The following is a 25,962-nucleotide window of genomic DNA, read 5'->3' on the forward strand; positions in this document are numbered from 1 at the left end:
CCCTATCGGGCTGCGCGGAACGACTCTCCTCAGAGGCTGTGTGTCCGGGCTGCCGGGCCGCTCCCCCGCGGCCAGGGCCGTTGCCACTGCGGCGGAGCCGGCGGAGGCTGCGGGCGGCAGCGTTGTGCCCCCCGACCTGGCTCCCGGGCGTGTCTCCTGGGCTGTCCCCCCTCAGGGCTCCCGGGAGGCCTGCCCGACGGTGGCTCTGCTGTGCCGCCGGCCCGGGGGAGCGGTGGCGGCCGCCCCTGTTCCTGTGAGGGGCCGGAGCGGTGCTGCAGTCGCCCACAGGCGTTTCGAGTACTTGAGCCGGGCCTCGCTTCTGGATTCCCTGTCGCCGGAGACAGGTGGTGCGCTGAAGTTTTTATTCTTAAAGCATGGTAGAAAGACTGCCTTGGTCCTGTCACCGTGCCTTGACCCCTCTGTTTCATGGGGTGTCATGAGTAGGCTCAACACTACTTAAATTACCAGTTTTAATCGAATAATGTCTGTCGGTAAAACCTGCAATTGCTGTTAGTGCTGTACAGAAACAGCATTATTGCTGAACACTCCCTGACAGCGATAATGTAATTCACGAGCACGCTTATTTTACTTAATCCTTGATTACTGACTTACCTATTCAAAAGATTTCATAATTAGTTCAATGTCTTTATAAAAGCTTTTTCCCATATAGCCATATTATATTTGCAGAAAATATAAATTTCTTGTATAATGAACGTTACAGTGCAATTATGTGTTTGTTGCAGTTGCCTACCCCCTTTTTTTTTTCCTCTTGAAATTAACTTTTGTTTCTAGCTGTTGCTTCCGAGCCTTTTTCCTTTTTCTCTCTGATCCCATCATACATATTACTGAAGAACTCTTTTCTTTCAGAATTTACATCCAGGTCCGTCATAGACATTCTACAGATTTGTTCCTGTCATTTCTTTGGCTTCTTTGCCCAAAGTGGTGGTTGAGCATTATGTCTTTTTGTTCTCTACTGCTGGCTGTTACAAATGAGAGTACATGCCTAAAACCTGGCTTCTCAGTAGCTTTTTGACTGTTATGTCATTTTTGTTTGCCTTTTTTTTTTTTGTGAATCATCTTCAGTAATTAATTGTAAAAGTACCTGTCTCCATTGTTTCTTCATCTTAGGTGATCCTTTCCCTGGAAGACCTCTTTCTCTCTTCAGTTTGTTATTGAATTAGGTGATCCAGAAATACAAGTCCAGTTGTCAATTTCACACTGTTCACAGTTCATAACTTGGTTGTTCACACTTACTTCTATCTGAACTAAAAATCTGTCTCTACATCACCTTGTGATTACCTGTCATTTCATATAGCTTGAACACAAGTAAAGGCAAAAGGAACTGGCTGTTTTTTTTTTTTAACCATTTCTCTGTAGTTCACAAAAATGTTCCACTCTATTTGTTTTGCAGGTATATCAGTGTGGATTTGTCTTTGACTAGGTCTGTTTCTTGCTGAACATCACAGAGATTCTTTTTTCTATTAAGACACATCTCCTGCCAAAAGCCTTTGCATATTACCTCTCACTTTGTCCCATTTCTGTCTCAGAAACTCATTGTAGTCTGTTACACCCTGCCTGTGGTTGGTGATCATTGCCATCTACTTATGCTGCTCTTTGAGGCTGTTCTTATGATTTTTTTTCCAGCACATTCATATTTGTGCTTTTTGCCATATTTGTGTTAATGCCAGGAAAACTGGGTGTTAAAGACAAACGAAAGCAGCTCTTGTATTACACACTAAATTCCTTCTTGAAACCCAGTTTTCCTTTTAGGCCCCAGTACCTTTGAAAATGGTAAGCAGTTGAGGAGTGGATAATGCTGCTCATTAAGGAAGTCCCAAATGTCATCACCATTGGTTCTTCTGTCACTGTTATAAACTGACTACTTTTGTAGGTTGTATATGCAAAGCTAGGGCTGTTTTTTCCTGTATGCATAGGCAAAAATTGTAGCATGAGCCAATTTCTTTCAGCACACCTTTCATTTAGCAGCATTACTTAAATCTTGGCCTAGTACTATTTGTTATCAATACAAATGCATATCTGTTTACAAGCAAATTCTAATTTAGAATTAATTTAAAATGTGAAAAATTCAGATTTTCTTACTGAAATGTATTGTTACTGATGGGTATAACCATGTGCATAGATCTTGCTTCTTTGTTCAAGATATCTATGTGGTACTCTGTTTCATGCTATGCATCTTGTCTCTGCTGCCCAGTGTTATGAAGCCTCATGTCTGTATTTCTTCTTTACATTGATAGGCCACAGAAGATGGGGCTGGTAGCAGCAGCAAAAAGTTAGATGCTGCTCCTTTTTCCTGCAGTGATAACCACAATTCTGCTATTGTGTGGGAGAAGCTGCTCAATGCACTGCAGGTTTTACAGGGAGACCATAGGCTGATTTTACACAATGAATACTAATACTGAGGGGGAGTTTGGAGTCATCTGCCTCTTGCTTTTTAGGCTTCCAATATCAGATGGGTGCTTTATCATCATGTTCCTTTTAGGAATTATAAAGTTAAAGCTTGCAAGATAGTTACTGGGTATCTGTTGCTCATGGTGCTGTAGAAATAGGAATATCATCAACTTCCTGTGGTTACTCAAGTTTTTTAATATTCAGAGAAGCTTCAGTCCTGACCTACTATGTGTTGAGTCCATATTGCGAAGGATGTGTATTAGCTAAGATTTGATCAGTGGCAGTCTGATAATGTTTCAGTGGTGGTAATTTATAAAGCTACTTTATGTGGCTGTATTGTGGCAGATGTCTGCAGTTGTTTGAAAGAAACTCACTTGGCTGGTATGGATTTCCATGATATATATATATGGTGTTTGCATTATGAGCATGTGTACTTTGAACTCTATTTCTTAATTAGGGTGTAATGTCACCATGCTTGCATTGCCAGTAAATCTTACTTGTAAGTTAGTTTTTGTTGTTGCTACTTTTGTGCTTTGATGACTGGAGGCAGGGAACAGCAGACTGTCACCCCTTACAGGATGTCTAAATAATTTGAATCTTGGAGTTTCTCTGTAACAATTAGTGCCAGGTTTTGCCCTAGCTAGTTACTTGTCTATTGGATCTTCTGATTATCCTGGTTCACCTTTATAGTGTATTTCACTGATGAAGCAAGTCAGAGCAGATGAGCTTCTGAAATCTGCCCTACTTTAGGAAATGCTTCTGACCAAGCCTTAAAGCTGAGTAGCTGCCTGGAGTATTACTATTTAGTTACCTGAATTGGAGCAATCAATTCTTCATTCCACCTGATGAGCTGTGTCCAGAAGATCACATCTTGGGTCTCTACCTCAAAACTTGAGGCTATTTTAATCATCTTTTTTAGTAGGAAGCCAGAGCTTTGCAGCCTTATTAGTATTCTCAATAAATATAGTACAGCTGGCTGGCTTGAAACATACTGATGTTGGTTGGGGTTAGCTTTGGATCTTTCCTGAAAGCCTTCCAAAGAACGTTTTTCTTCCCCACCTGCAGTACCTTGAAGAGGGCAAGTCTTCCATCTCACAAAAGTGTATGTCCACTTCTGTCCAACATCTTATGTCTAAATCTTGCTTAACAAGCTGTGCATCTTTTGTGCATTCTATTTTGTAATGGCACAGAACTGAATATCCTTTAAGTATTATTTAACGTAATCTGTTTTAGAGCTAATGAGACATCCTTTCATGTGCTCTTCAAGTAGTGGTGTAAACACATTAATTACTGTATTTTGCAATGCCTGGGGTGGCTCTACCACACTATTAGCTTCCCAGCCTCACTGAGTGTGTCTTTTACAATTCCCTTGTATTCCAGTAGTGTACAACTTTCAAAAATTAATGATAATTCTGGCTTCAAGTTGACATTAGCAAATCTGAAGTGTTCTAGCTGTCCATGTTGAAAGCTTTGAAAATTCAAGTGTGCTCGAAATTTACACAATTATTCCCTGTGATAATTGTCTGAAGTATTAGCTTTCTGCAGAGGGGCAAAAAATAATTCTTTATACTGGGATAATGGCTTACTAGCTAATTAGAAGAGCAGTCAATTTGGACAGTGTGATAGTTCTTTTTGTGATCTATAAGGAATATTTAAATTAGTTTTTTTTTTTCTTCATGTGCTCCCAGTGCATTTTTGCATTTACCAGCATTTCAGATCTAGTTCCTTGGTGTCATGGGAGGCATTTGGTAGCATTTGGGGCCATGTATTCTTGCAACTTTTGTTCTACACGCAAGGCCAGAATGTTCTGCAAAAAATGCTTTTCTTTATTGACCACAATGTGAATCCGTGCAAAAAAAATAATAAAAAATTCAAACCATACTTGCAACATTCTTTTCTATTGCAGATAAAAGTGGATTTGCAGAAGTATTTAAAAATTTATCAGAAGACTAGTTACTTTACAGTATTTATACAACATTTGCTTTGCTCTATTTTCACTAGAGAAGAGCATAAAAAAGTATTCCTTATTTATGGGCTTAGAGGTTTGTTAAAAGCTGAAATAAAAGTTATAAAAAATGTTTATAATTGCACAGAAGCACTATCAAAAATGGTCAAGAAGAAAAGTCGGAAAATGCGTTACAGTAAAATATTTCTTAGAGATGTATTCCTTGTTAGGATCTTACTGGGTGGAGGATGGAGGGAGGACTGTTTCTTGTTCTCAGGTTCTTAGTGTGATATGCTCGGAACTCTGTTAGAGGTTTCACAAGATATGGATTTGGATACTTTAAGATTGTTTATCATATTTTCATAACTGGTCTGGTTTTGAGTTGTGTGCCTGTCTGGCCCTTTGTTGGTGATGCTGATGAGGGGCCTTATGCTTTAGGCTGGGGAAGGAGAATATTGTTGTTCATGAGGAGCAGTCCCATTTGTTTGTTCTGTCCTGTGTCATCTGTTGTTTGTAATGGCTTAAGCATGTAGCTGCACAGCAAAGCAGATTGAGGAATTTATCCTACTTAAAACAGTGTTTTTCTTTGAAATGTATGTGAACCTATACCCTCCTGTTGAATCTGTCAGAAAGTTTTAGCAGGTGTCTTTAAATTGTCCTTTCAGATGCATTTCTCATAAAAGCTGCCACTCCTATGTGTTTTTCCAATGTGAAAGTTCAAGTCAAATACTGACGTCTTTCAATGAAATGCGTAAGAACTGCTGCTGGTTTCTGATAAGGCACCTGCTTTGGTCCATACCTGAGAAGGTGGAGTGTTTGTCTTTTATGTGATTTTATTTTTTTTTTTAAAGGGAAGAGAGAATTTGTGGAAACTAACCAAAGAATACGTGGTCCTGAAGGAGCCTCTCACTGTGATGCTTCAGCAAATGGAGGTTGAAACAGGACCCTGGAGTAGCCAGTAGCTCGGGAACCAGTGCAGAGTGGCAGATATGGTGTTAAACAGGGAAATTCCTGGTCTTTGCCTTTTTCTTCTAAGCCGTGTTGTTGCCACAGGTAGTAAGACCTGCTGGGTGTCTTGCTGAAGGGACTCAGTTTAATGAACACAGCTTGTTTCAGTTCAGGATAAAAGGTGTCTTTATTTTTTTATTGCTTTTGTATGAAAATAGTATGTTATATTGCACCAAAGTTCTGAATGACTACTACTGAAGTAACTCAGGACTAGATTTATAACCAGCCTTCCTTCCCGTTGACTCCTTAATAGTATTTTTTATGTTCTGAAAGAGGTTGTAAGTTTTTCTTTGTTAAACATAAAACATCCTTGATAAATGCCTGTAAATCCTATAAGCTTCTATGTTTGTGTAGTATTGTCACACTTTAGACCATGCTTTGATAACCTGAATTTACAGGTAATACCTGCTGAAATGTACTGGGGCTTTTTGTTTTTTACTTTAATTTGCACGAGAAAGCCGTGTATTTCCTGTAATTTTAATAAAATGGCTTGTTTTGTTTTGTTTTCCTTTACTAACTATAACTACGTGGACTATTGATCATAGGAGTCTTCCAATCAAAGTGTGTTTAATTATAGAAACTGCAACAGGAAAAAACCCAACACTGTGGTGGAGATTGTATACTTGGTATAAAATTTATTTTTTTTGTTATAAGTGAACATGAAGGGAAAGCTCATGTGTAACTAACATTTTTAAGAAGCTTGTTCTCTACCACTCCCCTGTAATAAAAATTTTTGGGTCTAAATATAGCTGAGATAATCTAAAATTATCACAAGAGTTTTCCTATTTTCCATGACTAGGAGAGGATTTTATTTGAGAAACTATGTTGTTGTAAAGAATTCTCAATTCCTTTAGGACTTGCTTTCAAAAAGCATAAGTTTTATTGACTGGGAGTGAGATACGATGTTTCTAAAATGCTTAGCTTCAAGAGAAATGTAGTGGGCATATCCTTCTATTAGTTAATAGGCTGATCTAGCTGTAATTCAGTTTTTTTCCAGATGCTGTACAATCATCAGCTCTTGACTTGTGGCTACCTTTTCTTCTCCCAACCAGGTCATTCTGAACTGTACAACTTTCTTGACCAAAGTCTACTTACAGGTACAGCGTGAACATCAGCCATTTAAATTGTCTTTATTGACAGACAAGGTTATTTTATCTATGAGTAAATTTTAAGAGGAGTTGAACATAATATTGGATCTTAGGAAAGGGCAGGCTTACGATGTCTATTTTTCTATTAAATTTTTGAGATTTTTTTTCCCCCCTTTCTGTAATAGTCAGTGAAACTTGACTACATCAAGTGTTTCTAAGGATTACTGTTGATTCCATTTTGGAGTAAGGACTCAGATATAACTATTTGTTAATCTTGATCCTGTTTTCCTCTTGGGCAGCCATTCAGACTGTAAAACTGTGATTTCTCTTATACAGTGGTGATCTTTCTTGCAAGAAAATTATGACATGTTGTTTGCCTTGTGTTTTATAACCGGTGACTTTTCTGTTCGGATGCAGAAAATTGTGGCAAAATTGAAGTTCTCTGCCAACATTCATAAAAAAATATTTCTTGTAACCAAATCTTTTTAGTGCAGGTATCAGCAAAATGTATGGAAGATTACTGTCATGCAGTTTAAAAGCTGTGCTTCAGTATATGCTATCTTCTGTAATCTTTATTTAAAAAACCAAAACCTAACAACACTAAATTCTGCATGTCTAAAATTTTTTCTATGTGGCATTACTTAAAGGTAAATACTGCTCTCTTAATGTAGGTTTTGAGTGCTGCATGTGTGCTTTACAGAGCAGTAGTGTGAGAAAGCTGTCAGTGGAATGGCAGGACGGCCTCATCCTTATGACAGTAACTCCAGTGATCCAGAGAATTGGGATCGGAAATTGCATAATAGACCTCGTAAACTTTGTAAACATTCCAGGTAGGTGCTGTGTACCGTTTATTGCATCTCAACAACTACAGTAGAAATCCATTCTAAAGGCTACTGTATCTGGTTGTGGCAAGTCCTGTCATAAATTTTGTTGTTTTTGAAAGGAATGCTTCATGATCCTTTTAAAATACATTTTCTTATCTAACTGATTTGTCGGCTTCCCTAATCTGTGCTTAGGTTTGTTTTGCTATGGGTGGGGTTTAGTCTCTTTTAAGAAAACTAAATGCTTTGCATGTGTATCATGACATCAGCTGAATGGCTAAATGTATTATATTTTTTGGGGTGCATATTAGGAGTTCTTTTCATGACTTTTTAGTCATTGCTATTCTTTGTGATTAGTTTACAGTGATAACTAATAATTTCTTGCATGCTGCTATCGCACTGTATAGCACTTTGTAAAGCCATCTCTGATCTTGCTTTTGCCTGCATCATTCACTGGAGGAATGTTTTTTAGTGCTTCTTGATTTAAAGACATGAAGCTAATTAGTGTTTTTACAGTGTATAGTGTCAAAAATGAACTAAGCAAAGCAGTTAGTCATCTAGCAAATGTATGTGAAGAAGCATATATACAAACTTCCAAATAAGTCTATGTTCCAAGTACTTGCCCTTTTAGAAGTGCTAAATATAACTAAAACATCTCTGTTAGCTAGCTAAAAATGTTAGGGATTTAAGCTTTCCCACTTGCAAGATGATGTGAAAAGAGTTAAGGAGCACGTTCAATAGCAGCAACGTACTTCAGATTTTTATTGCATCAAGTCAGATAAACTGAACTCAAGCGTTGCCCAAAGTATTCTGTGGGCAATTAATATTGTTGGTTATTTTCCTGTCATTAAATCTTGGATAATTTTGAGACATCCAAGAGGGCAGGAAAAAAGAATGCACTGATAATTAAAAGGCTCCCAGGGAGACCCACATAATTATAGGCCTGTCTGTGATGTGAATAATGGAACTGTTAAGACAACCAAAGAGGGTGGCTGGTGCTGCTAGTCAATATAGGCTTGTGGAATAAAGCTTTACACAGCTGGTATTTTTATTAAAATGATGGTGTCTGGTAAGTGGTTGATCTATGCTGCTTATTTAGGATCAAACCATACCTCAGTATCAGCCAATGAACAGTATAGCTACATAGGGCATTGCCTGTGACTTGAGGACTGCTCACTGTCAGATTCATTGCTGAGGGATCCTGTGCTGTGTCCCATAACTGGTGGACTAGAATAAAACCTGAAACTGATAGAGATGCATATGATCCATGATGGGGAGTGTTAAATAATGAAAAGGACTTGTGATTGCAGTGGTTTGATAAACTGTATGCAAATAGCCATGAATTCTTCATATGACTGAATACAAAGTTAAAGATTTAGGAACAAAGAATGTAAGCCATTTTTGTAGACTACGTAAACTCACAGTCATTGTTAGTATTGATGCTGTAAAGTTTCTTTACAGTGAAGCACTGTAGAGAACACTTTCTCAATAGATAGCTTACTGAACATGTCTCCAGTAACATCATATGGTCAAAAGGGCTGTTGGATGTGTAGTGGTTATTTGAAGTCTGGTATCAGCAGTTCAAGGAAGATTTGGATTAGAGGGGATTCCTAAGACATAGAATTTAGTGAATATATTTTGAGCCAGGAAAAACTTAAAGGTTAAATAATGACATCTTGACCAGCCTCTAAACATCCTTGCAGAAACAGCATTATAATGATGCTGGGTTTTAGTCACAATTTGTACATAAGTGCAGTGTCTGGAAGCTGAAGCTAGGTAAATTCAGTCCAGAGAAATAGAACACATGTCATAACACGTATGGTCTGGTTTGGATTGTGTCTTTTGGGCAAATAAAATAATAAATCAAAAGCTTTGCAACTTTCTCAAAACATCATTATAGGAGTTAAGTCAAGGAAATAAATGGCCTATGCCTTTCAGAAAGACTGCTGTTGATTACTTCATAGGATCTGGATTCAAGGTTCACATGTCAGGACGTATGAAATCTATGTCTCTAGAAGCATTGTATCTGGGTTGGGCATGTTGCCAGGCAAACCAGTTTATGTTTCCAATAAAATGCTGAACAGCCAGTGTTTTATGGAAGCTCTTAATGTGCATGGTACAGGATATACTATTCAGCCTAACATCTGATTTATTTTTTCCCCCCAAGTAATATAGAGCCATTTTGGAAATCTTTGAGGAGGAGAATCCAATTAATAGTTTGAGGTTGTAATAGAATAAGGAATAAATTACAGAGAAGTAGTTTGCCTTGTTCTTTGAGATACTCAATTGCTCCAGATAATCCAGTTATTGTAAAATAGTGTACTTTATTCAAAAGCCTAAACAAAATAATTGGATTTTGGGTGGCTCAGCATAGATATATTGCCATAATCTCTGATTCAATTGACACTTTTTTTCCAGTCAAGTGAAAGTTTGAAAAATGCAGTGAGGGGAAAAACACTCTTGAAGACCCAAGTTACAATGATAAATGGAACTACTACTAAATGGAAATACTTTGTTAAAAGATTAGAGTACTGCAGTCTTATTTGCCTTGCATTTTCAAAATATACCTTGGTACCATAAAGAAAAACTTTTTTTTTTTTTTTGAGTAGTGGTGAAATAAGAACTTCATATTACAGTCTCAGCAAGGGAGTAATATTTAAGATAGATGCTTAGCTTGTCACTTCCTGGTGCTTTGGAGTGTTTAATCCTCCAGCCTTAACATTCTTAAAATAGCTTAGGTAATTTTCTGGACTCGTAGAAAACATAATCTAGGACTGCAAGCTGTCTGTCCTGCTGTGTGTAAGGCTTCTGTGGCAGCAAGAACAGCCACTGGACTTGGCTCCCTTCACTGTGTTGTCTGTTCAAGGCAAAGGATGTGTGGCAAAGCTGTCTGAGGGGGTGTATGTGTTAAACAATTACACAGTTTAGCATTATATCTCTTACTGTTTAGATTGTCAAGTGTCCAGTTTTTGAAACCTCAGGCAAGTGGCACCATTTTTTTCTTATTTTCCTTACTTGTTCTGAGATGCACATTTTAACATAAAACTCAGAAGGGAGAGATTCAGAAAAGGAGGACCAAAAATATACTGCAAGTAATCCCTGGTGTAAATCTAAAGAGCCTGACAGGGTGAAATGATATGACGTTAAAGCTGTCTTACTGATGATACAGTTGGTCTGTTTGTCTAAACTATTTTAAAAATCTTTTGAGATTTTTATTCAAGTACCCAAATAAGATGGAAGAAGACTTTCAGGAACCATATGTTGACTAAACTGTTGCTAAGGTTCGAGCAAATGGATTCTGAATTTATGTTTTTGTTACTAGGAGTTGTTCTGTAATTTCTGTTCAATTTTTTTAGTGATTATTAGCTTCCCATTAGTGATTTTGTATAGCACTGTAGTTTTTGTTGTTATTGTGAGACTATAATTCTAATTCTCTTGTACTAAGTGCTTTCTACGGAGTTGTGGTGAAAAATCTGTGGCTTAAACTTGCCTCTTCCTTAAGATTTGTCCTGGATTTAATTTTCTAAATCTGCTTTTTTACTCATGTTTGATAGTTCCTTGTTTCGTCATTGTGTTTAGAGAATATTAGATTCAAAGTCTTGTTCAGCCTAGTGCATTTATGAGCAAAATCTGGTTTTGCTGTGATTCTATTGTCATGGCTCTTGATTTGTTGAAAATTTTCAACTTCTTTGAAAAAAATTTTTCCAAAGATGACAAACTATTGTGCAGCTGCTGAATGCAGAGAATTTTTTTCCCTGCCATTGTTTTTGCACACTGGGAGTGTACATTTGTGGGTTGTGAATGGAACCTCAGTGTTTTGTAAGTACAAGAAGCATCCCTAGAAGGGTCTTTTTCTCTCATTTCTGGAATAATAACAGAATCTAATCTGTTTTCCACTACAGGATAGCTTTTATTTCTCTTTATGTAAATTGAATTTCTGCAGTTGAACAATTTACAGCATGGAGACAGCCTACATAATGTATGACATGACAATAATTAGGTCTGATTTCACCGTGGGCTCAGGTCATAGTCTGTGAATTACTGTGTGTTGTCTGCTTTAAGTTAACTGCAAATAACCACTACACATCCAATCGCAATGTGGTATTGGCAGATCAAGATCTCTTAATCTAGGTTTTATTGGAACTAGGATATAAAGCCCTCAAAAGAAACTGACACGGGATGTTACTGGAATCTAGAAAAAACATCAGTCTTACCAGTATTCTGTAAGGTGCCTAAGGTATTGCTGAATTTTAACAGTTGGGTTGCTTTTTTCTCTTTTATTTTGACATCCTTCATTTCTGAAATGGCAGCTTGTAAACATTACTGAGAAGGAAAGCTTAGTGACTTTCTATGCAAAACCACTCACTAAATCCTCTGGAACTTATCCAGCACACTAATGATCTTTTCCAAATACTACCAGATATTATTTGTGGTGGACTTTGCCATCATGCGATGGCCATCATGCAATTAATCAGACTTGAGAATTGATCTTTTAATTGAGACATGAAACACTTCAGAGGTGAAGTGATTATGTTTAGGATGGTTACACCCCAGAGTTTTTATGGACAGCTCCTCTGCATTGCTGTCTGCCCCTTTCTGCTCTGAGAGTAGAAACTGTAATGAGTAGTTACAGGTTCAGAAATTGTTTAGTTCTTCTGAATTTGAACTCCCAAAGCTGTTTTTAATAGATGGAGGTGCTTTCCAGTTCCAAGGAGAATATGCTTCAGAGTTTCCTAAACTTCAATTTTTACCTAACACCCCATTTTGAAAAAGTAGGAATTGGTAAATAAGGCAACCAGTATTCTTTCATGGAGGGCATGTATCTGGGTAGCTTGCCTGAAGTCATGGGTGGGAATGTGTACCTACCTAAAGTCGAAGTCCTTCCTGCTTGAAAAATTCCTTTGGCTAGTCAACACTTGGGAGATACTTTTTGTTGTTTCCTTTGTGGAATTGAGTGGAATTACTAAGAAATGTATTACTCATGGTTGAGAGAGCCCATGGAGAACCAAAATTATGTGAATTTTTCAGAATTTTGGAGGAAGTGTTCTTAGAGTTGTTGTGTGGGGCTGAGGGAAAATCCTGGAGGGCTCCCATGATTAAGCAGAGAATTATTTCCAAGCACGTCTGTGGTGGAGGTGGAGCCCCAAGTGAAGTGTGACTGTTGGATTGTGCTTCTAGAAGGTTTTGTGTGAAAGAGGAGGTAATCCATCCATGACATGTTCTTTCTACATAAAATAGGAGTAAAAGAGCAAAACATGCAAATTCTGCAGGGACCAGTACTGAAAGAACCTTGATGCACTTGCACCTTTTCTTGCTGATGGGGTACAGTTCTGTTGAAGGAAAAAAATGCCTGAGGAAGGTTTCTTAAATATTCTTTCTCTGTAGTTTAGTACAGCCACGTCTTCTGTAGCTTATTTTGAAGGGAAGGAAAGGCTTACAAAACTTTGGTTATTTTACCCCTAGGGAATGGGGAGGGTGGTTGTGTGAACCCTCAGAAGTCTAAAACAGTAGAAAATTCACTGACTCAGGTAACTGAAATTGTGTGAGCAGAAATTTTCTTTCCATGTCTTAAGAGCTGACTTTTCAGTCTAGGATTCCCATGCCACAGTCTCTTGTTTTTCTTACAGACTTCCTTTTTATAACAGCAGTCTTGTGCTGAACAATACCTTTATTCTGTATGTTTTAATTGTATTTTAATTTCTACTCTGCTGCTTATGACATTTAGATCTTTATTTATTGTAAGTCTTGCATTTGAACTATTCCTCTGGTGTATTGCGGCTTCTCAAGACAGCCTACAGAATTTCTAAAAAGAATAATTTAAAAAAAGCTGTAGCGTAATGCTTACTTATCCTCCCCCGAAGAAAAAACCTTTAGAAAGTTTTATCCTGCTAGATGTATTAATTTCCATTTTGCTTTTTGTGCACATTAGGCTGGACTTGTCAAGTGTTTGACCTATTGCTGTTAAGATGCATTGTATCAGGACTTGGTGAACTGATTTTGCATCAGTAAACATAGTGATCAGTATAATTATGTACTCATATTTTTATTGTCATAAAGTATGGCACATTCTCCTGACTTAGACTTGCTGTGAAACAGATGTTTATAGCTAAAAAAAGCCGTGTTCACAAAAGGCTATTGCTGTACCTGCTTATGGACTCATTGAAAGGGGAACGGTTTTTAAATATTAGCCCAGGCAGACTTTACAGGGGCAAATTAAGTGTCCCCTGAAACTCGCATGTATTTGCCTGTCTTGAATGATCACGAGCACAAATGAGAGATGTGACAAGAGAAAGTTAGCAGTAACCTTTTCAGATGTGGTGTTTGTGTGCTGAAACCCGACAAGCTGGCAGGACCAGAAATAGCTTCACAGATGGTACTTGGCACGGTACCCAGCAGCTCTCCTCTCGCACGCTCCCCACCCTGCCTGTCAATCCCAGTGCCCAATGGCTGCTCAGGGATGGGGGAACAGCAAGAATGAATTCAGCTCACAGGAGGCTGCGAGGTCAGACGTCAGTGTTGCACTACGCATGGCTGAGTCAGTGACTGTGAGAAACTGAATTGAATTAATATCTGGAGGGGTTTGCGTCTTTGAACACTTAATGGACTGCATAGCTACGATCTCTTATCCTTGAGGGGAGGATGATGGAGGAAAAAGTAAGGCTTGCTGATGGTGCAGTGAACTACTGAAGAAATGATGGAAATACCAAATATGCTGAACTTAACAAGTAATGCCAAAGGATGCTGATCTGGCTTTCAAAGCTGCCTTTTTGGAAGGAACAGAATTCCTTTGTGCTCTGATTTCAAAATTATTCCCATGCTTTTGTGTTTCCTCCCCGATAGATACAAGAGGAAGGTGCGTATCTGTTAACAGGAATAATCTGTGGGCATTATTCAGGAGAGAAATGAGGAAAAGTATTGTCCTTTGTGTGCACTGGTCATTTGAAATGTCTGCTGACAAAGAACAGACTTCAGGGGGAGGAAGAGGGGCATGAGCATTGTTATTGTGTAAGTCCTAGCAATATGAGCAGAACAGATTTCTTCTAAAGCCTTATAATATTATATCTAACTCCATTTATAGATAAAGCTCTATATCCCTATTCTACAAGTGCTGATTATGTAAATCATCCTAGCAAAGGTTTGGATCTAGATTTGTATTTTAAGAAGCGTTAGTTAATAGAAGATAAAGGAGGGGAAAAAAAGGGTAAAAACCTTCGTTAATATTCCAGGGCTTTATTCTTTCAATTTAGCTAAGATTTTCGGGTAGATTTTGAGGTAATAAGTGTATTGGGTTAGCACCATAATTTTGTGTAAACAAGTGCAGGTTTTATAAAACAAGTATGGTTATTGGCAGTGTTCAGCAGGATGCACATGAAGTTTTTGTATTGGAATACGTAGTAATTGTTTTGGCACTAGAATGAATTCAGTTTAATGACTTCTTTAGTAATATATTCAGAGCAATATGTTGTGATGTCTAAAGAGAAACTGAAGTTCTCCTTCCACAGATGACTCCAAACATCCTTAAATTGAAGAGCATTTACATTTTAAAAAAACAGATCTTCCCTTACTGCAGAAATAGGAAGCATTATCAGTATGATGATGTGTGTGCTGTTTTGATAGTACTCTTTTTCTTCTCTACATTGTATTAAGTAGGTTTGCTTAAAGCCTTGAGCTTATTCGGTTTCCTTTGTGAGGCAGCTGCTTTTGAAGAAAAAGCTTCTTCCCTTTACAAAGGCAGAGCTTCCTTGATCCCTGGCTGAGGGAGGTGCAGTGCTAGTGTCCCAATATTATTTGGAGCCAGGAAAAATATATATTGAATTTGTGAAGACTGTCTAAATACAGCAATATTCATAGGGTTGGGTTGGGTTCTGTTTTGGTTTTTTCTTTGTAGGAAAGTAATGGATAAAGCAAGACTCTTCTTACAGCTCTTTTATAAACTTTTGGGTACTAGATGGTCTACATAAGGGGCTTTTTCTGGCTTTAGTGCATGAGGAAATGAGGCTGTGGGTTTAAACAATTGGAGAGTTTTTTCCCTCTTGCAGTTTTAAGTGAAATGCAGTATACTAAGCATGCAGAAGAAAATTTTTCTTGCAGGCTGGTGTTGTGCCTCAGTCATTGCCCGTTGATATGAAAGTTGATATTGCAATGACTACTTTTCAGAGTGAGATAGAGATCTGAAACTATAATGACTTTCTTGGAGGCTTAAGTAATGCACTTTGCAGGGCACCATTGACTGCTGTGGGCTGAAATTACAGATTAACAGAGTATGGCATCCAGGTGCCACATGAGACCAACAGCTTCCTGGCACTTTTAATTACCAGTGCTTCTTTGAGAATTATTGGTGGTTTATCTGGTTTGAGTAATACTTGTATGAACCATAATACTCCCTAACAGTTTGCCTGTTCTTGCAAACGGGGCAGCTCTGCTTCTGTCAGGCACTTTTCCATCGAGGTAAGTGTGTAGGTAGGTACTGACACAACTGTAGAACTTGCTGGTGAGTGACAGCTTTGCCCACCCGTGTTGCTGGGGACAGGTTTGTAGCTGCACACATTGCTGGTATGGAGCAAAGGGGTTTTGCATTTTCCTGCAGTTATAGCCTCCTGTCCCCAGTGGCTTTGTTGGAAGGGAAAAATGATAGTATTAATAAGTCTTACTTTAAAAAAATAATAATCAAAATTATTTTTTAGTTCTGATGCCTTCATTTTTTTGAATACTTGTAATTTCTTGTAAAGCATCTTTACAGGAAAATATAAGCCACAAATCTTCTTTCATATGCATTGGTCAGAGCTTCTTTTCCAGACAACCTGAGAGTAGCTCAGTAACACAGTTTTTCTGTTCAAGTATTGCAGGGTAAAGCTGTTGATACATCTTCCGATATGCTAGATTCTACCTCTATTATTTTCTCTTTGTCCAGGTTAAGTTAATTTTTAGTTTTATTGTAGAACAAAGTTGTATTTCAGTGGTAGTATTTACCAGAGTATGCATGCTTTCAAACAATGGGGGCTTAAATTTTGTCAGGTATGTATCAACAGATCAAAGAAATAAATTTTGTTCATACTGTGACCCAATGGTGATGAGATTTAAGATTGACGTTTCAGATGGCTGTTATTAAGATGAGTGAAGATTCATGATTTGATGGTGCTGTCCTAAAACAACCTGCTTGAATTATCAGGCATCTTTAAATTTTGGTGTGCATCTTCTGGTTAACAGATAATGTGTCAGTTTCACTGCTAGCATTCATCTGTACATTAAAGGGAGGCGAGGACAGCATAGAAGCGAGCAAATGATCGGTGTGGCCAGCTGCAACTTGAACAGCTCTTTGAAGCTCTTTAATGATCTGCCTGTTTAGAAACAATTGATTTAATATTTAAGGATCCTGCCCTTCTCCATCTGGCAGTCTCTGCCTCTTTCGTAGCTCAGCGTGCAGAATTACTGGCTCGTGTGTCCATGCTCCAAAGGGATGGATGTGGCTGCAGCAGCAGGAGTGTTTGTGTGCACACACTGCCCCACTCCTCCCAGGCTTGCTGGTTGTGTGTGCGAAGGTAGAAATAGCCTCAGTTCCCATACTGGGAGGGTACAGCTGAAACAGGCAAGCCCAGCGTGTTTAGTGCTTTATTCAGACATGACTAAGGAGGAAGTGTGATGCCAGCTGAGTCAGTGTTACTTCCTGTGGCACCTGTTTTCTCAGCTCCTGTAAAGTAATTATTAACTAGGGCTCTCCTTACTTCATTGTGAACTCTGAATCACTGCTTAGAGGGTAATGTGGCTTTAGATGGTTTTCTGGATTAAGAACCACATTTTAATTGCCTTCTCTGTTAAGAGGGTAATTCTTGTCTGCTCTGCCAAAACGCATGGTAAGCCCGTGTATGCTCGCGGTGGTTCAGTTGCATTTTCTGGTATGTTTCCCTTATTTAAAGCAACTGGAGTCCTATAGCTATTGAGAAATAGTGAGTCATACGTTTTGATACTGTAAAATGTGGCACCTGCAAAATTATGGTTTCTCACAGCATGGCTAGAAATGCTATTAGGGCTAGGATCAAAATGCTGCTCTAACAAAGGCCTGGTCAGATGCAGCTTTATTAGTATTTATTGAGATATTTTGTCACAGGACTGCTGTGTATGTTTTTGAGTACTTCGCATGCATAGCACGTACACCCTCTGCCCCCCTTCGTGGCTTAGTTGGTTATACCATGTTAAGCAGAAGAGATACAGAGATGGGTTTTTCGTGTTTTGTTTTTTAAAGTTTGACCATGTTTTGGAAAGTTTAGCTGTGGTAGAAATGAATATCTTGTATAAACAGGGGTCAGACTTTGGTTTCAAGTTTAGTTATAGGTTGCAAACCACATTTCTGATAATTTGGGTTCATATTTTATACCTGTAACCTATGTAGTTATGTTTTCTATGCACATATAAATATATGGAAGAAAAGGTGTGAAAATTTTCCTGAATTGCTGATCTTCTTGAAAAAGAGGTTTGCAGATCTCACTCTTACAAACTTTTGCACATTCACTTTCATAAAACAGAATTTACTTATCTCTGATGAAGCAGTAAAACAAGTGAGGATACATCATCTGCTGAAATGCTGTGTATCTCAGTACATTCAGAATTGCATTGGAAGTCCTTGGGAAAACTCAGTTTCCTTTTAATGAAAGTGGATGGATCATCTTTATTCTTGGACTGTATATCTGAGCATTTCCAAGCCATAAGCAAGCCTTGCAGTTCTTCTACCTTATTCAATAGACCTTTGGCTGACTTCACATCCTGAAAATGCATGTCTTCTTGCAGAATATTTTAAGCCTGGCAGGAATGAGTATTGCAGTAGATTCTCTCTGCACCAATCTTCTGCTTTATTGGGTATGAAATCCTTCCTACATTCAAAAGGGGTAGGAGAAGGTTGTGTCCCTTAGCTCAGAGGTGTGTTTCTTATTCTTTGCATTGTGCTGAATACTCAGTTTGTGCCAGTGTAAGCTGCATAAGATCTATCGTAGCCTTTTTGTTCTGATTTCAGCTCCTATCCTTATCAGTCTCTGAAACCTAAAGCCGAAATATATCATACTAAGACTTTTTGAATAGTCTTAATTATTTATTTTCCCCTCCATTACTTCTAAGCAACTTAAAAAGAGGACATTCTGCTCAACTTGCTTGTACAGACCAAGCTTTTAAAAATCTGTGCTTTTCTTAGCTAGGTCATTATTCTTGCCTCTTTCTGCTCTTGAATCCTACAGCATTCCTAGCAGTCATATGTAGGGTCCCTTGGTAAAAGTTGTGGGATTTGCAGGCTGTGAGCAAGTGGGGCATTGAGGCTCCTGTAGGAAATTATGACCCTCCTGTATCTGTCAGTCCATGTGGCTGTGCAGATGTCTGTCTCAGTTATCCACTACCTGACGCTTTTGGAAAGTTCTTGAGTTAAATCCATAAATAAGGAGTGTTGTCATGCTCACACTTAAAAGGCAAATAGCAAAGGAACTGATTCAGGAATTCCAGTAGGGTACAAGGACACAAATATATCTGTGCTGTTCTGGTAGAAAAACTTCTGTTTTAAAGGATATAAAGGAAATGAGTAAGTATTTTTGGTAAATTCAGTGATAGCTGTTGCAAGTTGGTACTTAATTTTTAGATCATTTCTGAAAAGAGTGGATCTGGAAACTGACTGGGTTTATTGGTAGGTTTAATAGTTAATTGCAATAAGTAATCAGTATATTAATTTAAGGAATGTAAAGTATTTTAATCACAGTCTAAAAAAATCCTAAACTGATATATTAAAATTTGCTAGTTTAGAATATGTGTCCTCTTTGTTTCTGACAGTACTGTAGTTCTTGATTATAATAATACATTTCATGTATTTGCTGTCTGGGATGTGGTGGCTTACTCTTGTTCCTTCTAACAGTAACTGAAAATTTAAAAAAGAATGAAAAGAATGACACCATTGGCTATTGTATCTTGACGTATCAACTGGTTTAAGGCTGACCACCTTGTTAAGTCAGTACTAAAGGCTCTTAAAAGGGTTTTCCAAAACAGGTTTCATTGGAAAAAATTTACTCCTAACTCTTAATTTTGTGCTTTGATAAGAACATTTAATTTGACAGTAAGAAATAAAATAAAATGCTCAGTTGTATTTGACTTGCCTGTTCTGGAAGGGATTTCTGTGAATACAGGTTCACAGGCAGGCTCAATCTATCAGGCACTGTCTCTGTAGATCACACAGCAATGAACAGGTAATTCTCGTTGTCTCCTTAATGTTTGAAAATAATTGCTCACATTTGTAAATATAAATGTGAGTACCCAAAAAAAAAAAAAAAAAAGGAAAGAGTTAAATGTGCAATGTTTCTGAAATTTTGAAATGCTGAACATTTCTTTTGATTCTGTTTCCAGCACCTCATCCCGTATTGCTAAAGGGGTGGACTACACAAAAATGAGCCTCCATGGTGCAAGTGGTGGACATGAGAGATCCAGGGACAGACGCAGATCAAGTGACAGATCTCGTGACTCATCCCACGAAAGAGCAGAATCTCAGCTGACTCCATGCATCAGGAATGTTACTTCACCAACAAGACAGTATCATTCTGGTGTGTTAAGATTTATAGCATTTCAGGATTAAAATTCTTTAACTTAATTACTGTTTTGTTAAAAAAGTACAATAAAAATCATTATATGTTCATGCCACAGTATACAGATTTCTTACATGTATTCTCACTTGTGAGTGCTTTTTTTTGATGGGTCATAACTTTTTTTTCTACAGTGTGTATTCTTATCTGATGCTCTTACTTATTTCAAATCACAGGAGCAATCTAATTTTCTTAAAAGATGGTAGGATCTATGTATTTAGAAATACAGGAAACAGTTCTCTTTTTTGAAGACAAAACTTGGTTTGTTCCTTTGAGCTATAACACTAAACAGCATCTGTGATGCACAGCTTATGTATTATGTTGCTTTTTCAGTACTGGAATGCCAAATTTTTTTTGTGAAGGCTCTGGGGAGGTGAGGTGGCTTTGATGTCTACATGGTAGAAACTTCAGCATCTGATATATGAACAATTATTTTTGAAAGTATCTTTAACTAGAATAGATTTAATTGAAATAATTTGTACTTAACTTCCCAAGTTGCCATGTTTTGTGCCTGGAAAGACAAACTGCATAGAGCTCATGTACATCCATAACTTAATTTCCTGGTTTTTCTCCTTTCACCTTGTCCCCACTTAAGATCGAGAAAAGGATCACAGTTCGTCTCGACCAAGCAGCCCACGTCCTCAGAAGTCTTCTCCTAACGGTTCCATTGTCAGCATGGGCAACAGCAGCAGAAACAGTAGCCAGTCAAGTTCAGATGGGAGCTGTAAGGCTGGTGGAGAAATGGTATTTGTATATGAAAATGGAAAAGAGGGAGCTCGGAATGTAAGAACTTCTGAACGAGTAACACTCATAGTGGATAACACGAGATTTGTTGTGGATCCTTCTATCTTTACTGCACAACCTAATACAATGTTGGGCAGGTCTGTATCCTTATTTTGCCTAAATCTTGAACTGTGGAAGAAAGCCATAAATGCTTTGTAGATATTGTGGTTCTGTGACATTAAAACTGTTAAAATAACTTTTAAACTCATACTGCTACAGCTGATCTGCTAATGTTTAATATTATCAGTTTGCAAGGGTCTTTAAAGTAAAAATTAGATGCAAGTTCTCTGTATTTGGCAGAGATGCCAACTACCTAGAGACTGAAGAATTTGTAAGTCAATTAACATTTCATGATGTACTAATTTTCTTCTGTATTGCTTGGCATGCTTCTGTATTCAGTCTGCCTTGTTCCATCTCTTGTTTTTAAAACAAGAAAAGCAAGGGGGAAAATGTTTAAGGAGTTTGTTTTGCTTAATGAGCAAATTTTATCTCCTGACATCCTTTTTGGTAAGTAGAATGTCAAATAGTAGTTGAATGAAAGTCCACAATATGAGTATTATATTTTCTACTAAATACAATGATCAACATATTTGAAATGTTTACTTGGTAGGAAAAGATTCTGTACTTTACTTCCTCAAACTCTGGCTACTTTTGCATTGTCCAAAAATAGTACTGCTTACATACTCAGGTCAAGAAGGAAATGAGTGTCTGTGGCTGTTTCTAGGCCCATGAGGATAATCATATCTAAAATACTTGCCATAAAGCTATTTGTGGAGGTAAGGGTAATAAATGTGATTAAACAATGTGCTTTAAGTTACCACTGTGGGATAAATAGTACTTTGGTTCCCTATTTTGTGAAAGTTGGGGAAGAGTTACAGATAAAACAAAAAATTGCTTCTTTATGCAAACTGTAAAGGAAAATAGAGTAATAGAATTAAAATACTGATGTAAGGGATTTCTGTTCCACACATCTACACATAAATATGCAGACTAGCAAACTGGGAATGGATCTGTGTGAAATGAGAGTCAAGTAGTTTCCTTTTCCATGCTTAGCCCCGGAGTAAGTGGGGCTGGCTAGTGCACTAGTTTCTCTGTCTGTGCATTGCAGTTATCCTCTCTTTGGGACTGGTTCAAGGCACAAACTTAATTTATCTCCTGCTAATTCAAAAGTAGGTTAATAGAGATTCAGAAATACTGCTCTAAAAAGCAAGTTATTTATAAACCCACTTTCTCCAAATGTCAGTTCACAGGATGCTTAACAGGAACAGCTTAGCTAGTATGTTCTAGGAGGTAAAAGTAACTATAACAAGAACGTATTATTTGCCTTAAGCCTATATCCTGTTAGATTGCTTTTTCCCTAAGTATTATTTCTTGTCTTAAAGAGTGGTTAGATAACACATATTAAATTATTAAGTGAAAAAAGTTACTTTTTTCTCCACTATAAAGGCACACAGCACACTTGCCCTGTTTCTTTGGGTTGTGTATATGAAAGCAAAGCTTTGCCATCTACGTATGTTTGTAAATGAAGGGTAGATGGCAATAATTTTTGTAAGCATAGGGTTTAATTCTGTATTGGAGATGTGTTTTAACTTGGTGTAACTTCCCTTGCATCCTAGAGATGTAGGGAGGATGCTGTACATCCTACCCTTAAGTAAGGTTATCTTCTATCAGAATGTTACTTTAACTTCTGAATTAATTAGAATTTTTAAATTAAGCTGAGGTGAGTTGCATGTACTTGAACACTAAGTACTGTTTCTTAAACTATCACAAATGTCTTTAAATAATGAAAATCCCACAACGAAGCCTGTTCTTCTGCTACATTACCCCAGAAATGCCAAAGAAGACTTGTTTTGGGTTCTCCTCCCTTTAGTCACTGTCAGGAAATAGCCTGGTTTAATTTTTATTTTGATCAAAGGATATTGGCAAGTTAAAACCAGACCTTCCTGAGTTACACTACTACCCTGCCATATGTTTTCCAGAAGTCTTGCTAAACATAAACTAAACTGAACAGTGTATGTACATACGAGATAGACTCTATTTTCCTTGACATTTCAGTACAGTATTTGACATTTTGCTTTCAGAGATACAAATAAAATCGCACTGAGGAATTTTAACCAAATTGCTTTTGTTCTTGAGCAGGATGTTTGGATCAGGCAGAGAACATAACTTTACACGTCCTAATGAAAAAGGAGAGTATGAAGTTGCTGAAGGAATTGGTTCCACTGTGTTTCGTGCTATTCTGGTGAGTTTTCAGGGGCAAGTCCTGTTAGAAGCACTAAGAGGCATAACTTGTTCATTTAGCCTTACCTGTATTATCTGTCCTTTGTGAATTGAATAAATACTGTTCTTTGGTGTTGCCCTCTAGAGGGGAAAAAGGCTTTATATGAAAATACTCCCAGGTTTCTAGACATGTGCATGTGATAGCCAGCTAGAGAAAGCAGTCATTAAATTAACCAAAAAACTGATTAAATGAACCAAAAGCCTGACAGAAATTTGTTCACGTTCTATATATCTAGTTCACCTAGTTCAGATATATTCAGCCCGAAATAAGATGAAATACTGAAATTTCACTTATTGGAGGTTGCAGTCTGAGAAGACAATGGCCCCTCATGCATTTCCTATATACACAAAGGTGTAGAGCTGCAATACTGCTTTGTCAGCAGATTCGATACAGTAAAAGATGACTGAAATATAGGTAAATGACAGGATGCATGCACTAAAATGGTCATTATTAATCATCACTTAAATAACAATCAATCAGTGCTCATTGCAAAGCACATCAGAAAACTGATAAATTTGAGGACAAAAAAATTCACAAAATTTAACACATGTTGCCCTTTTATGTTTTAGGGGGGTTGTTTGTGGAGAAAGCATTATGAGTAAAGTGATTTCTGTCAGTGAATTTTGAAGTGCACTATGTTTTTTGTTTGCTGCCATTACTGCAGGATTACTACAAGACTGGAGTGATACGTTGTCCTGATGGGATATCTATTCCTGAGTTGAGAGAAGCATGTGACTATCTCTGTATCTCTTTTGAGTATAGTACTATTAAATGCAGAGATCTAAGTAAGTACAGAATTTATTAAAATAAGTACAGAATTTATTAAAATAATTTGAGTTATACAGACTAATTTAAATATATGTTTCCAACTCCTAACTTTCTATGATTTTGTGATATGGGGAATTAATTTCAAATTGTATTCTTTATTGAGGTAAAGGACATGGCTGATGCTACATGAGCAAAATCCATCTTTTTATGTAATAAAAGTTCCAAAGACAATGGATGTGTGGTTTTTGAAAAATAATACTTCTGATCCATAAGTATCTGATATTCAGGTGTTTTTCTGCTGTGGTCAGCTCTGTGGAATACTTAAACTCTGTTATAGGTTTGCAGTACAGATACAGTAATATTAAGTGGTATATTTTTTTGCAGAGGACATGGAATTGCTAGGAAAAGTAGAAAAAAGTGTGTCATTAGAAAAAGTCTCACAGCTTTGCTGGTGGTGTGGGTTGTTCCATCATGGTTCCCAGTGTATAATGTCTCTTTAGCTTGTTCCTTTCCTGAGCACAGTCACTTGGCCAATGTTTAAATGACCTGGTCTGTGTCTTTCATTCCTGCAGTCTCATGGTGTTGGTGCAGTGCAGGGCCAAGCTGAGGCATTCCACTTGGGAGGTCAGCCTGGGGCACCTGTGCCTTCTTGGGCAGTGCAGCAGCCTCATGGCTGTTCCCTGCTGAGTCACACTCTCGGTGCACTTTGTCCTTAGCAGGAGGATTTAGCAGCTCATACTGTGAGGGTTTTGAGAGGCTTTGTTATTAAGCTACTGCTTATGAAAAGTGGGTTGCGTTTGACACTCTTTCAGCACCTGGCTTGAATAATGTTTCTTCTGGGGAGACTGAAGGGAGTATTACACACAATTACCAAATGTTTATCAGTAGTAAAACATGGAGGAGGTCTCCTAAAAGTCATTCTGTCTGCCTAACATTATATTAATAGCTGCAGGACAGCTTTATTGGTTTGAACTTCTGGTGCAGCTTCAAGTAAACATTTGAAAAATTTATGATCTTATACAAACTAATAGACAGCTGTATAGACATTTAGTCTGCAGTAGATACTACTTAATAAACAAGCCTGCTGTGTTTCTTATTCCTGCCCTCATTTTTTAACCAAGCTTTCAAATGTGCTTACGCTTTAAATTTTTTTCCAGGTGCTCTCATGCATGAACTGTCAAATGATGGTGCTCGCAAACAATTTGAGTTTTATTTAGAAGAAATGATTCTCCCATTAATGGTAGCCAGTGCCCAAAGTGGTGAGAGGGAGTGCCACATTGTTGTGCTGACAGATGATGATGTTGTGGACTGGGATGAAGAGTATCCTCCACAAATGGGAGAGGAATATTCACAAAGTAAGTTTATGTTCATTGTTTCCACTAAATGTGCTTATTTAATTTTTTTGCACATTAAGTGCTGTTAGCAAAGTCTTTATAAACATCCCTGAAGCCTCACAAAAAACAAAGTTTTGGTAGTTTTGCTTAATATTCTGTATCACAGAAGCATGTGTTGCATGTTATGTTAAAACCTAATAAAAACCAAGCTAATATTTTTAGGTATTGTCAGTCAGTGAGGGGGAAGAAAATACTTTTTTTTCAGAAAGAGCTCACCAAGAAAAACAGATAGGAGGTTGTGAGATCAGGAGGGGAAAAAAAGTCTGTTTTGGATGTATAACAGCTTGGTGTATAGATGAGTTAAAGCACTTTTGGATGAAGTGCCCTTCTTTGCATCAGCGCTGTCCTTGTAAGCTGAAAATGTTCCTTTGGTGTGAATACTTGAAACTCAGGGGTCTTCTGGGGCATGTAGGAGAAGCATAAAATCTTCCCAGCTCATCAAGGTAATAGTTTTATTTGTTGGTTTTTTTCAATAAAAATAAAAAAAAAAAACATCACCACCACCCAAAAATACCCCTTATGTTTTTGGAGGATGCAAGCCTGCAGATCTTCTAAAGAAGGGCTCGATGTGAATATAGATCAAATGTGGCTGTTTTAATGTAGCAATGCAATTGGCTCAGGTTTCTAGGATCTTTATGTATCAAAGATGTCAATTAAAAATACCATCTACCTTATGTAATTAGTTAAGCGCACACTTGCCTTTTATATTCATAATTTTCATGAATAGTAGACAGGATTTATGGTCATAGTTCCTTCTTTTGACGAAGTGCTATAATCTAAATTTCAAATGTGTCCCTCTTGTTCAGCTTCACCACTCTAGTCTTTGAGACTAGAAGTTTAATATTTGAATACAGTTTTTCCTC

General features: G+C 37.6%; 1 protein-coding gene across 8 annotated transcripts in view; it reads left to right on the plus strand.

The window, feature by feature from the left end:
* BTBD10 (BTB domain containing 10) overlaps positions 1-25,962 on the plus strand; it is a 28,801-nt gene that overhangs the window by 181 nt on the left and 2,658 nt on the right. Inside the window, exons 2-8 of one of the 8 annotated variants that reach the window (XM_071762307.1) lie at positions 5,020-5,161; positions 7,122-7,280; positions 19,641-19,834; positions 20,469-20,754; positions 22,796-22,898; positions 23,602-23,722; positions 24,863-25,060. In XM_071762307.1, the coding sequence (XP_071618408.1) occupies positions 7,180-7,280; positions 19,641-19,834; positions 20,469-20,754; positions 22,796-22,898; positions 23,602-23,722; positions 24,863-25,060 (1,003 nt within the window). In that variant the 5' untranslated portion in view covers positions 5,020-5,161; positions 7,122-7,179. Of the gene's footprint in view, positions 1-5; positions 348-5,019; positions 5,162-7,121; positions 7,281-13,775; positions 14,125-19,640; positions 19,835-20,468; positions 20,755-22,795; positions 22,899-23,601; positions 23,723-24,862; positions 25,061-25,962 lie in introns of those variants that run through there. The other 7 variants (XM_071762309.1, XM_071762308.1, XM_071762312.1 and 4 more) reach the window with 7 other exon arrangements.

This window comes from Heliangelus exortis, chromosome 18 (genome assembly GCF_036169615.1).
Source record: "Heliangelus exortis chromosome 18, bHelExo1.hap1, whole genome shotgun sequence".
Classification (NCBI taxonomy): Eukaryota; Metazoa; Chordata; class Aves; order Apodiformes; family Trochilidae; genus Heliangelus; species Heliangelus exortis.